The 14,656-nt window shown below is 40.2% G+C and overlaps 1 protein-coding gene across 2 annotated transcripts in view; it reads right to left on the reverse strand.

Moving 5' to 3' along the window:
* Positions 1-14,656, reverse strand: part of KIAA1755 (KIAA1755 ortholog) — a 525,057-nt gene that overhangs the window by 109,508 nt on the left and 400,893 nt on the right. For both annotated transcript variants that reach the window (XM_078652123.1, XM_078652122.1), the window contains exons 12-13: positions 11,872-11,994; positions 10,998-11,189 (exon numbers count right to left, since the gene is read on the reverse strand). In XM_078652123.1, coding sequence (XP_078508249.1) covers positions 10,998-11,189; positions 11,872-11,994 — 315 coding nt within the window. The remainder of the gene's footprint in view (positions 1-10,997; positions 11,190-11,871; positions 11,995-14,656) is intronic.

The following is a 14,656-nucleotide window of genomic DNA, read 5'->3' on the forward strand; positions in this document are numbered from 1 at the left end:
ACACGTTGGTTTGTATTATTGCTTTGCTGAAGCTCGGCAATGTTTCCCATGACACTTTACTTGTAGACCCATGTTTCAAACATCAATGTCAAATGTATGACTGTCAAATGCTAATCAATGATGACGTAGTGGCTCTGATCTCCCTTATTTTCATTTCTTATTTTCTCATTTTCCTTTTCTCATTCTCCTATCTTATTTTTCATATCTCATAGTTTCTTATGTTCTTTTCACTCATTGATTACCGTAATGTAACCACATGACTGTATCGTATCAAAGCCTGTACATTTGCTTTCTGTTTTATTGAATAAAAATGATTTGAACAAAAAAAAAAGGATCACACAATATTTTACCAACAAAAAATATTTAGCAAAATCTTTAATGAAAAGCCTGGTCAATGCGCTATGTTTAGCATGATCCCTAAACACGTGGTTTGGAGGAAATTTAAATGCAAACACTAGAAGCTGCTCATGTGATTGAGGTATTTGCGATGACATAGTTAAACTCTTGTAAGCTTCACTGGATGGAAATACTCCAAGGGGTCAATGTAAACACATAGGGCCAGATGTAGGTAATTTTATTTTACCACCTCTTAAATACCGAATCATACCGATTCGGTATTTAAGAAGTGGTAAAATAGAAGTACTGAGATGTAGGTAAATCCAGATGTGCATTTACCGAATCGGTAATATTCGGTAATTACCGATTCGGTAAATACCGACCGGTAATGCCCATTCATTCCTATGGGCTTTGAAGCCCATAGGAATGAATGGGCATTACCGATTCGGTATTTACCGAATCGGTAAATACCGAATTTCACAAGGGTGCAGGGGGTGTCACTTTGACACCCTCTAGCACCCCCAAAACAGGCTTGGGTGCCATGTGGCAGGCATACATGCCCTAAGGGCAGGTCTGCCTGTCATATGGCACAGGTGTGCATGCACACATGTGCATGCACACCGGAATCGGTATTTTACCATCAAATTGAATTTGATGGTAAAATACCGATTCGGTAAGGCTTGTGGGACTCAGAACAGTCCCACCTACATATCAAATTTACTGAATCGGTAAAAATACCGATTCGGTATTCTACAGAATCGGTAAATTTACCGATCGGTAAATTTACCGATTCTGTAAAAATATGCCCCTACATCTCAAATTTCATTTACCGGTCGGTAACGGCCGAATTCGGCCGTTACCAACCAGTAAAAGCCTACCTACATCTGGCCCTATGCTTCATATGCAGCCTGTAACACAAGTCAATGTAAAAGCCCATGTATGAACTGGAAGAGTGCACACAACACAATGCATAAATAGATCTGTAAAATTAAATAGATATTTTCCAAGGGGTCTGGGATATCATAGATAAAAAACGAAAAAAACATGACATGAGGATGTCCAGCTAAGGAAAATGTTGGGGTGGACAAAATAGTGGTTAGTCCTAGCCTATGCTGGACATCCATGACATACTGCTGGCCATAAAGTAAAAGTTGTAATTATGGCATGAGATGGTGATACTCGGGCAGGCAAGGCATAATCTATTTATGTGAGGGAATAGCATTTGTGAATATTTTTAATAAAAACTGGATATTTTGTTCTAGAACAAAGAGCAAATATTTGATAGCAAAACGTGTGTCTTTTTATAAACGAACAAGCTGCCTTTGGGGAGAAAATGATTATATTTCCATGTATATATATATATATCTAAAGCAGATCATTGAGTGATTATCATTGCTGCTATCTGAGACCCGAGCCTGTTTGATTCTTGTTGCTTGCCTGCTGTTGTAACGTGTAATTTCCTCCTAACTTGAGCAAGCAATGCTGTTTGAGCATGTAACATCTGTCAACCTCTCATGTGGCACTTGTATATACCTTTAATCTGTCTGGGCAAGATCTTGAAAGTATTTATTAATTTTTGTGCGATTTGTACCTGTTTCCTGTCAGTGTTTTAGAGCCAAAGACAACAGAAACACCCTTTTTTGTGATGTCATCACAGCTAACGGTTGTGTGATGCCAGTTCAGTTACTGGTAGGGTATATACGGGAGGGGATTAAAAGACATCCGATGCCAATTACACTACTACCCTCTTGATTTTGGTTAAATGACACCAGTGGTGCCAGTCGTACTGCATTAGAGGTGGCGGGCCGTGGCATACAGGCTGATGATGGTGTGTTTGACAGGCTGAAGTTGCTTTACCTTTGTTAGTGGAGACACTGTGGTTCGCTCTATTTGGGGAAGGTTTATGCGTAGCAGATTTGGAGAGCAGGGTGTAAGCTCAGAAGCCTTCACTCCTTACACAAGCAACATAAAAGAGATGCCAGGCAACAGTGACTGAGGCAGCCAGAGTCCAGCCTGATTATTATAAATGCACTCGAATATATAAACCTCAGGAAAGGTAGGCAAGACCAGCAAAACAAGCCAGATTCGTCCCAGAGGTATTTCTACGGAAGCTACATCAGCCAGCTTTGGAATTTATTGAAACAAACGTGTTTTCATACTTGCAGGAAATGATCTAAGTTTAACTGGCACTGACTGCAAGTGTACGTTAAGTATGTACATTTTGTGCCTTGGCATCAACGGCTCGAACATTTATAGTGAAAAAGTCACCAACAGCATTTTTAACTTTAAGTCTAAGACAAACCTAAGGAGACCAGAAAGTCTCTCCCATTGTTACAGATGTGTTTGTATTGTCTTCCTCCCCTGCAACATATAGGCCAGACTTCTTGTCCAACCACTATGTTACTGTGAAGGCTAAAGACTGCATACACATTCACACTCTGGAAACTGAGAACATGAGTCTGAGGGGACTCGTTCAGAAAAAGGTATTGACCCTTACACCTTGAAAGGAGCCAGCGTATATCCTGCCTAGATTTCAGATGTGATCATTACTTTTCTGCCTCATAGTCAAGAGGAACTTTTCTTGACCTGAACAGAGTCAGAGTATATAGAGGGTGCGTAGATTTCGCATCGGGCCAGTGCCTTTGGAAAAGGATCTGGAAAGCTGGGGTATAGTCAGTCACATGTACATGTAAGATTTGTGAGTGGCTTTTCCAGAGCCCTTCTGGCCTTTAAGAAGCTCAGGCTTGTTCTGAAACATCCTAAATTATGTACAGACACATTAATTGTAGGATAGTAAAAAGCAATAGGAAATCATCCCCAAAGTCTATGATTATAAACCCATAGTTCTTCTATGGCACACACCTGTACCCAGCAAGACTGCTAAACAAAATTAACCAAAGTGTCTTTAGTAGTGGCCACGTATGCCCTGAGTTGTTTATCAGTCATGGTGTCATCGGAATGCTGTTCATTCACATCTAGACGCAAATGGTTCTTTTGCCCCTACCAGACATGGGGTGTTGAATTGTACTATAGCATTCGTATAGTGCTTCATAATCTCGTCAAGGCTCTGAAGTGCATTCTAAATGGGTGGGTAAGAGGCTAACACAGTTACTACACATGGCTGTTAAAGTGTCAACTTACTGTGCGGTCCTTGTGGGAAGCCTTGCGGGTTGACATGAGGTCCAGAAGGGTACGCAGCTTATGTTGCAGAAACTTGTAGCTTCACTTCAACATTAAATGATCACAGTCCAGCTAGAAGATACAAACCCGCCTCCTTCTGTTTGACCTATGCCTGAGCTCTCATATGTTTGGACACCTTCACGGCGTGCGGAGAGAATTGCACAGGCAGCGGCTTTACCTTGACGAATGTTTGACTACAGGGAGCCGCCATAGCTCCCATGCTTTTTTTTAGCTACTACGACAGTGAAACTCAGTACTACTGTAGTGTGTATAGGAGCGCCCAGACCAGAGTGGGTCCATCGTTGACCTACCAAAGGAAATAGGAGTTTAAAGGGGGAATAGAGGGTATCATAGATCGTGATGAGAGCCGTAAGACCCTTGTATGGGCTAGATAAAATCGGCTGAAACATGTTGACGAACATGCAGATGGGATGGGTGGGAGGTTACTAAGAATCCCCATCACCACCATCCTATATTCATTTTAAACCTGACAAGGAAATCCAGGAACAAATTGAGGGGGGATATTCCTGAGTCAGTTTTAGATACAAATTTCTGCACCAATATTCTTTTCAGATGCCTATTATTATTTTTGTGTTCGTATAGTTCTCCGCCCCCAACCCAACAGTTTTTCCACCCCAGGCGTTGGTCTGTGCAGGGGCATTGTTAACAAACCCTATGATGAAGCATGCCACAATTTGTGGGTGAGGGTAGTTTTAAAAAAATTAAGTGTATGCCACTAATTACATCAACTGTCAGATTCTTTTTACTCATACTTCTCTTCTGGTTGTTTGGATATTAGAGAGCAGGCATAGCTGTGAGAGTATTAACTGTCCAGAATTAAAGGAGGTTGTGGATCATCCTTCTATTTGATGGGGCTCAGTTTCACTATCTGTAAAGAGAAATGAAGTACCACCTATGTGGGATTTTCTGAAAGAAGTGATAGTCAGGAGAAGGGATTAGAGAGGCATTAGATGTGAAGTTTCAGTTGAAGGAAGATTAAGGAAGATCAGTCCTATGCCAAGGATAGACCGCTAGGAGTTAGACTGAGACTTTAATGAGACATGTCTACCGATAGGATTGCTGTGCAGACCTTAAAGGAGTGGAGTGATGTGGTTACAATGGTGCATATGAGGAACCATTCTAGACACAGCAGTGTCTGTGTAGTAAATATAGGGGTGCCTTAGTTTAATGTCCAATGCTATATTCAAAGTGCACCAGTATGAATTCAGTAGTGGTGACCATATTGTGAGGCAGAGTTTTGTTAGTCGATGGTGGTGTGAAGCTACTCCGTCCAGATTTCTATTGTTTGGTGGGTTTTGTATAAGGTGGCTGTGTGGCATCTCAGGCTCCAATACATAGGGCCACTGACCTGTGGCCCATTGATTAACTTCAAATGAATATTCCATAAGTAGGATGACATGACTGGAATCTGCATGGCTGTAGCAGATGAATTCGAAGAATTTAGGAGGTCTGGGTGAGGGGTGAGGTATGCATTGTAAAGAGGCATGGTGCAACCTTGTATAGCACAGGAGGCTGAGGATATAGGAGTCATACTGAAGTGAACCAGGGAGACATTGTTGGATCTTTTGTCAAGATGGTGGATGAACAAATTCAGGACAGAACTTAGAATTTCAATACTGCTCTGTCTCTTCAACATGGTGATCAGGTAGCAAAGGCAGACCAATAACCTTTGGATCCACCAGGGAGAAAAGGAGAAGACTTAGCTTCTTGTAACGAATACATATTTAGGAACGGATGAGGTCCACCTAGTACAGATATATGCACAAGTGACTGGAATGCACAGATTCTTAAAACCACTAGTTGTGTTAGAATCTATGAGGTCTACCCAGAAGTTGCAGAAACCTCCTGGAAGACACAGCTTTCCAAAATCATTAGTTAAAGAATCTTTGGGCGCCACGGTGGAGGTATCACCCACTGGAAGATATACCACGTTAAAAGAAATAAGTGCACCCTTTTAGATAACCAATATCTCTTTCAGAATCTAATCTATGGGGTCTACCAATGCCCTGTAAAAGGTGTAACTAATGAAAAATGTAGCTACAAAATGCTAAGGGGAATCTATGAATTGCAGTCTCACATAACCCATAGTTTATAAATATATGTTACATCCATAAGTGGAGGTAATGAAACACACTGGAAAACACAGTTTCCCAAACAACCAGCTTTTAAATAATCTGAGGGTCTACCCAGGAGTGGAGGGAAGTACAGTCCACAGGAAGATACATTTTCCAAGGATATTAGTTCTTGGAACAACCACAGTGTAACAGCACTATGAGATCTGCAGAATAGGTGTTACTGGTACCACAGGAACCAGTAGGTTTCTTTAGAGTGTGAAGTGAAATATTAGGTGAGAGAGGGGCAGAAATGATTGGCCCAACAGGGATAATCCAGCCTTTACAGCTATCTCACATCCCACATCATAGGAATAAGCAACAAAGGAAGTGTGTACCACTTTGCAGTCAGTTGACATTGTAATATTTTGGAAAGCTTGATATTATGGTGGAGTTCTCTACCCTAAGCGGTGTGTGAAATACTCACTTGTTCTGTTGGATTGTTGGTCAAACAATGCTGAAGTATTGTTTCACCATGAGGTATTGATAGTTGTAACAAAATTAATCAATTTAGTCGTTTATCACCAAGCATTGCACAAACAGCTCATCACAGACAATGGAGTTCAAGTTTGCCTCAGGAAATGTGTGAATTGTGAAAAGTATAGTGATTATTCACTATTAAACAGCTCTTAACCACCCATACTATTATGGATTGGTAGAGCAGGGGAATTGCCTGGTGACAGTATAGAAGACAAAGCGCATGTCATTTTTAGCACATATAGTTTGACACCTCATGTTGTAACTTGCCACATTCCTTTTGCATCAACTTGTACCAGGGTTCCTGGAACTAAACTATAATGATTGAGATGGACGAGAAAACAGAGAAGTTTATTTGGATACTGAATAGAGGAGAGTGTAGGGGGAATAACATGATGATTAGCCCTGATGGGTAGGTCAATGTAAATGTCAAGAACTGTTGATAGAATCAGGAACCAACAGTATATAATGTATGTTGTCTATTAATAGATTTCTGTTTTTCGAATCTGTATAGATGCAACTATATTTATGTATCTATAGGCATATTTGCACCTTCTAAGTTGCTGGAAATCATTGTTCGAGGGTATTGTTGTATAGCGGACAATTTATTTGTTCATGTCTTTTTTAAAGGTTTGCTAATATCTACATACTTTATGTTGCGTTATGCATGATGCCACTTCTTAAAGGTTGCATTTATAAGATTCTAGTATGCAATAATTGTACGCTTTTGTGTCCTTATGCATGCTGGCATTTATAAAGTGTTCAATATTTGCATATTTTATGTTGTATTATGCACAACGTCACTTTGTATGATTGCATTTATTAGATTCTAATATGAAATGTTTGTACATTTTGTGTGGCACTATACAAGCTTTACGTTTATAAAGGTTAGACATTGATGCATTGTTGGAAGTCGGTTGGTAGAGGCCCTAAAGTGTTTTATGTAATGGGTTGGAGAATTCATATTTTTTATGTGATTTTATATTGTTTTATGTATTATTGTTTTTATCATTGTCGTATGTTATGTGGACCTCATTTGGTGTTACGTATCATAATAAATTAAACTTGAATTTGAGAACTTGAACAACAGAAGTAGAAATAGATAAACTGTATTGCAAGAGTTTTTCTTTGCTTACAAAGGCAACAAGAGAAGTAAAATAGATAAACGTTATGTGACCCTGCATGATAAACATTTGTGATGCAAGTGCACAGAAACTAAGGTGAATCTTATGTTTTGTTTTTGAGCTACACACTCCCTTACTGAGTTATGGTTTTAGACGGTGTATGTGTTACTGCAAGTGGATAGTGTTAGGGTGAGTACGAGTAACTGTATGTGAAAATTAGCAGGTGTGGTGTGAAAGAACATTGTATATTGGTTAAATATGTAAATAGGATAAAGTGATTGCAACCTTGCGTGAGCTTGGGATTGTTTATCACCCAGAAATGTAATCAGTATGTTTATTGTAACATGCTTATTTTAAACATGAGTTGAACTTCAGACAATGCACTACATTCACCTGAATTTTTCTTATCTTTTTTGTTTCAAAATATGCAACTTGACAAATTTAGGCTCCCTAATAGGTCCTTGAAAAAGTCTCCAGAATAGTACATGTTTATTGTTAAGTAACTCAACTGTCCTCTTTTTTATTGACCTAGGGAATATACCTGCAGTGATTCGACCTATTACCATGGGGTCAAACATAGATCTATGAAGTTGTTGCATCGATCCACATAGCTATAAGAACGCCTCTCCGTTCCTCAAGGAACTGAGGTCACGTTGAGACATTGAGAAATTGTTGTCCCTTGACCTGCTACTGCACATCAGTTTTAAATTCCATTCAAATGTGTTTTCTGCAGTGTACGGTGTAAATTGTGAGATAGAGTTATGAAGTGTGGAATCGGTGAGAGGTGGATGACCACTCATGGAAGTTATATCTGGGAGTTAAAAGAAACCCTAAAGCTGAAGGAAGAGATGGGATATAGTGAAAAGGCTTTATTGCACCATGTTTGAGGTGGCAGATGGCTAGATGAAGGCCCCAGGGCTAAATGGATGGCAGGACGGGTGTGATGGAATGCCAGTGACACAGTAATGCTGAGAAGAAAGAACCGAGATATGCAATTAAATTCCTTGGAGAAGTTAAAAGGAAATCAATATGGATCAGAACACAAGACTCCTATCCAAATCTTCATTCTTAGCTTATCACAATGTAAGGAGAAAATACAGTTGTACATACAGAGAGCAAACAGTGTGTGCAAACTGCACACCGATTTTTGCGACCTATCTGTACTTCTGAAATCCACGCAATGTAGTAAAAATGCATAACGCAAAATGCTTATTCAGAGGGGATCGCGAAAAGAACTGCCTAATGAATATTAATGAGACAGGTCATAATTTACAACCTCCTGGAATACTACAGAGTAGGGGTAGTATGCAAGGAACTGCAGTCCACCATCCCAGCATTTGTATTTCCAAACTTGAAGCCTTTCTAAAGCAGCCCAAGTTCCTTAAAGGAAAGATGCTGCTTTAAAAACTATTTTCCATTAGGATAGACATTGGAGGACTAGGGAACAGTGAGCGGTGCTGTGGACTACTGCTTCTCCCCCCCAAACCACTTCGAGAGAAATCCCAAAGAAAAAGCTATCATTCAGGACAACTTCCCCGATGTGAATCTGTTACCGCCTCATTTGAGGTGTCTATAGTCTTTCAAAGTTTGCGACCCCAATTCGAGTCAAAATCCATTGATACATCTCATTGAGAATCGCAAGTAGAAGAGGAAGATCCTGTGATTCAAAATGAGTCACAAGCCCACTTCTGAGATTCAGAAAGACGTTTCTGAATCACAACAAGGGTTTAGTACTTGGTGGGTGCAAACAGTGTATTTTGCAAACAGAATGGTTTTGCGACTGCAAAATGGTTTTGTACATCTGGCTGAAGGAACCTTCTGAAGATTCATCTGTGCCAATAAAGGGAGTGTCACAAACAAAAATACAGCAACCACAAATAAAACATAAGGGAGACTTTTCCCATCAATCCTTCAATCGGAATGGCCAGCAAATGAGGTTACAACTCTTCTGCGAGTACTATCATCATTAAAGATCACGCTACATACCAGAATCCGAGTCACCCATGAGAATTAAAGAACATGCGACTGCAGACTGGAAAACTAACAGACTCTGAAGGCAGGATTGCCATAATCCAGGACAGAGATGAAGGTGTAAATTTGAGCTGCAGAGTTAGAAAATCACCACAAGAATATTGCAATAGTTGAGATCGTAGAAAGAATTGACATAGTGCCTGACTGCATAAACTATTAAGGTCGCATGTGATCATGTTGATTTGAATGTGCATGATGTAAAGAAACTCTCATGCAAAGTCCTAAAGCAGACATTCTTCTTTTTCTGTGGCTGTGCCTCCCTGTGGTTCCAATTATCTCACGCCATGCTCCACCTCTTGTTTAATGGGGCGTCTCCCTCCCCTCGTGGAACTTCCACACACTCTTGCAGACAGCTAACAGCTGTCCTTAGGTGAATCCTAATAACATCTTTTGAAAATAAACACCATGGGATTCTGCGCTGGCCATACCAGTACGTTTCTGTCACTTTGTAAGTCACATCATATTTTTTTATTTTTTTTGGGTTCTGATACATCTTAAAGACAATTTATTTTGTGATATTCTGCTTATAAATGCAATAACTGAATAATGACATGAACATCTGTACAGACAAAGATTAAACAAGAGAACAATTGTTCCATCTCCTTTAGGGTCATTAGGTAAATGTGCAGTAGTTTGCACAGTTTAGTACAGGGTGAGTGTATAAAATAATAACATTCAGTAATATTTTTATATCAATCTCTGCTGTTTTCAGTGTCAATTATCCCTAATTTCCCAATTCAGTCCATTTTCTGTTTCCCAGTTCTCGACCATCGGAAAAATTTCCCTACTGTACTTGATGGCACAAGAACATTTTAGTCTTGCCCTGTTGGTCACAACAGCCCATGGAGAATGTGTGTCGATTGTCCCACTTTTGGGTGTCATCCAAAATATTTCTTTGCTGTTTTGACAAACAAATGTACCAAAAAGGTGTCCCGTTTTTTATGTTTACGGGGAAACAATGACTTTCCATGGTTTAAAGAGGGTCATCGACAGATAATAGAGTTTTGATATTGTGTTGATCACCAATATTCTTATACAGCAGTTCACACATTAGTGTCAACTTTTAAGAGTACTAGAAAGATACATATTTGTTTAGACTTTTGAAAAGATGGCTGATGTAAACTTGGCTGGTTAAAAAAAATCCCATTGGAAGACTCATTTTCCCACTGCATTTTAATGGGCAATCCCTGTGTATGTTCAGCAAAGCACGATCATAATACAGCTGCAAGGGTTTTAAAACTCTGCAGATGAGAGATATATGGGGGAACAAATGATATAATTTGTGGCAATTGTGCTCAGTAAAAGAGGCAACCATAGCTATTTAATGTACAAATAGTAAGGGTTGTGTCCTCAGTGGAGTTTCCTAATTGTAACTAAGTTGGTGCATTGTACTTTCAAAAACACGACAGGTGTGCTAAGAGACCACTTTATGTACAAAATTGCATTTAGTTTGTGGTTCAGACTAATTCAAATAAGGACATAAAGTTGACAAGCAAAATTGTGTGATTTTTAAGAAAACTTTTTGAATTTTCAAATTGTATTAAAAAAACCACTTTTTGCCTATTTTCAAGTCACAAATGGCTAAAAGCTCTAGAGTATGACAAAGGGCATCAGTGGCTGTCCAAACTACACACAAGACCCTGATCATTTCAGCTAGGGAAGTCTTGGTTCAGTGCTGACGTCTGCCCTTTTCTGCTATTGGCTGGAGATAGCTTACCTTGTCACAAAACCTATAGAGATTCAACATGGCAGCCAGCTCATCCCTCTGTCTCTCTGCGCCCAAGTAGAAGGTAGAGAGCTTAGCCTGAAATGAGCTTCGCAAAGATTTGAAATCTTCCATCTTCGAGAGTGTTGACCCTTTGAACTTATTTGCTTCATCACAGAGTGAAAGGCCATGGTTGTAGTGTGCCTAAAAGGGAAAGGAACAGAGAAAATGGAACACAGAATGTATATACATCTGTAGTAGTACACAAAGATATTTAAAACAATTCTGCAACGAATACCGAGGTAAATCTAATAGTTAGGGAGAGTTATCAGGAACATGCTATCCTGAGCAATTCGACCATTTTCCAAGGCTAAAAAGATGAGCCAAAGGGTAGACAAAGGAAATAAAGGATCTGGGGAAAAAATGTATGTGAGCTGGAGAAGCCTGTGTGTTAAAGAGAGCAAACAACTAAAAAATGAGACAGGAAATAGAAGCAGGGCCCAAACAAAGAGAGATGGGAGGTGAAAAAGATTCCGGAAAACGAGAGAAAAGAAAACATGAGAGAAAAGAAGAAAAATATGAAGTAGAAGACAGCGACATAGAGAGATTCAAGGAGGGGTATGCAAGTAAAAGATACACCCTAAACTTGGAATTGTGATTGTTCTAAATTATAAGAATGTACCTAAACTAGCTTTTTGATCAAAGGCATCTGTCGTAAATGTGATATTAGAGTCCTACAGGCTCTTCAACACTGACCGCAGAATAACTGATAGATTTTTAAATTAGTTTTTGAATCTTGCGTGGACTCTGACGTGAATTTGAGATTTTTAATTTATACTTCAAGCACATGCTATTCCACCAAGAAAATATAATCTCTTTGACCTACTGATGCCTGAAGGAAGAACTCCTGGAATCTACGATGGGATCGCTCTATGTTCTCCAAAGACCACTCCACAGTACTGAACTCACGCAGCTGTCCTCCTCCTTCTCCATCGATCCAAGAGCTCAGCTGTGAAAGGAAGTATGCAAGACACAATGCAGTGAAATACCTGTGACATTATTTTCACCAGAAGACTGCGGATCTGAGTGACAGGTCTAAGCATAAAGCAAATGTGTTGTCTTCCCATAGGATCATGTTTCTCTCTTGGAAGGAAGACCTTCCTCCCTTCCTGGCTTGCTTTTATTGTGAGATTGAGGTTATATGAGGCAAGGTCATTTTGGGGACAACACGTTATCATCCTCAGCATTTATTGGGGCTTAGCTAGTGGCCAGGCATTCCTTGGGCTGGGATAGTGACTACAAACCCATATATAATAGCCACTGAGAACTCAAACATGTGAATTAATCTCCCTTAAAGTAATACCTGTTCACATAATAATGACCATCAGAAAGAACCTTTGTTAGTGGGCACATCTCCACTAGTGTCCCAAGATACAAAGATCACTACGGCTCAGGGTAGTACTTGACGGAAATGCTGTATCTCAGTAGTAACCTTAGGACATGGAGGGAGGCCCAAATGAGTACAAAGCAGCTGAGCACCATCTTTATAAAAAATCTAACAGGACCATGGGATGCAACATTACCTCCCGGAAAGACTCATAAAGTCCTAGGGTCTGTTAATATCCCAGAAAGATTTGCTACACAGACAAATGTTAACATTAGATGATCAGTTAGTGTTACAGAAAACGATTTTGTAGTTCATACTTTTTTCAGGTGTTTTACTTTGTAACATTGCTTCTGCTATCACTGACTTCTGGATACTAGACTCCTAGAGAGCCTTAAGCCAGGTGGGCTGGTTTAGGGACACTATAAAACTTACAATAATCTCATATCTTGGTTTGGCATATTTATAGCTGATCCTACCTGCACTAGAGTGTGTTAGCCCTGTCACCCTGTTACAATAAGTGTGATTTTCAGTGATACTCAATAAACAAAATGTTGTCTACCACAGATCTTCAATGACATAAATCTGTAAATATCAGTTGTTATAACAGCAGACACAAGCTTCCTGCTTCCCTTAAGAAAGTCATTGTCAATCAGCTACAACCTGTCTCAAGTCCAAACCTTGGAGTCAATAGTCTCTCTTTTTTGACACATTCCTTTATTGGCTTTGCATTTCAATACAAACAGTCCCACTGCAAGGACCACAGGCAAGCATATACAGAAGAAAGGACAAAAAGATACGACAGATAAAGGCATAATTAAGGCCTAGAAGAATCAAAAGGACAAAAGAAGAAAAGGGGCAAAACAAAAGGTTCAATGGGGCTGATTTATGCACCACAACTTGTCATGCCTCCTGCCAGTTCCTTGTACAGTCCAGAACAAATTGAGTTCACAACCCCCTTACAAACAGCATTACAGCATTGAAAAACAGAAGGTTTATGAAATCACAGTGCCATAAACTGAATCAAATCACCCGCCATACCCACATTTAACCCTTCCACTGTATGTGATGCATGCACACCCACGACAGGCATAGGTAAAATACATTCTGCCTTAACAGTTAGAACACCTGTGTCCTGCTCCCTCTAATACTGAACCTCCTCCTGAACAAGCATGAGAGAGAACATGGTTGCATTCCACAATTGCCCCTGTCCCACCTAAATCGCATAGCCAGCCGATCTGTGGAGTCCTTCCTTACTATGGCCGAGATCTAAGGTGTGTGAGTAAAACAAAAGGGGGAGTGCTCCACTCAAGGCTCCCTTCCTGCAGATGCATAAGAGGGCCCCAGACATTGTCAAACAAATGCATTTGATATGGGATCTTATATAAACGCCTTTTGTAAGTGATCAACATATAAAGTTCAGTCAGCCACTCTCAGTACGTTGGTGTGTACAGCGAACACCAATGCCTTAATGTACAAATCTTTGCCATGAGGGCCAACGACATCCATCTACGCCAAGGTGAGGTGGGGTCCTCGATGTCCAAGAAGTCATGCTGAGCCACATACGCCATATATCACACCAGTAGGGACCCAGACGTGGACAAGACCATTATATATGGTAAATGTCGCAACCCTCTCTGACACACCTCCAGTGTGCATCACTGAGCAGCAATCTAGACCTACATAGGTTATGCGGTACCATTTCCAATGGTTGAGAACCGTAAAACAGGAGCTCTTCAACTGGGCTTCCTGAAGGGTGCAGCCATGATTGAACATGAGCTCTGTCTAACTCTCTTCCAAGTAGGAAACATCTAACCGTTCCTGTAAGTATATTTAGATTTCTAGGCGTGTACTGTGGTACTGATTGGAAACCTTGTCCTTGAGGCGCCCCATTTTCGCACTTAGCGGAACAAGGATAGGATCCCTACTAAGTTTACCTTTCAGACAGTGCTGAAAATGGCAGTACTTCCATAGCTGTGAGTTAGGCAGCGCAAAGTCTGACCTAAGCATCTCGAACGACCAAAAGGTATCCGCGGTGAGAAGGTCACCAATCATTTCAATCCCTCACTCCTCCTACAATGGTCACCTAACCATTTCATATCTTTTTTTAACGATTTTCTGAAGCACAAGCCAAGTAATATATGGATTGATAGTACAACAATATACAGATAGATCTCCAGGTTATTGTGCTTTTTCTTGTTTCTTTATTTGTTTCACTTGATCTCAATCTTCCACTCCCTTATGCTAACGCGTTTCGTCATCACTGGGTGTGTACCCATGACTTCCT

The sequence above is a fragment of the Lissotriton helveticus genome, chromosome 7 (assembly GCF_964261635.1).
Source record: "Lissotriton helveticus chromosome 7, aLisHel1.1, whole genome shotgun sequence".
In the NCBI taxonomy this organism is placed as follows: Eukaryota; Metazoa; Chordata; class Amphibia; order Caudata; family Salamandridae; genus Lissotriton; species Lissotriton helveticus.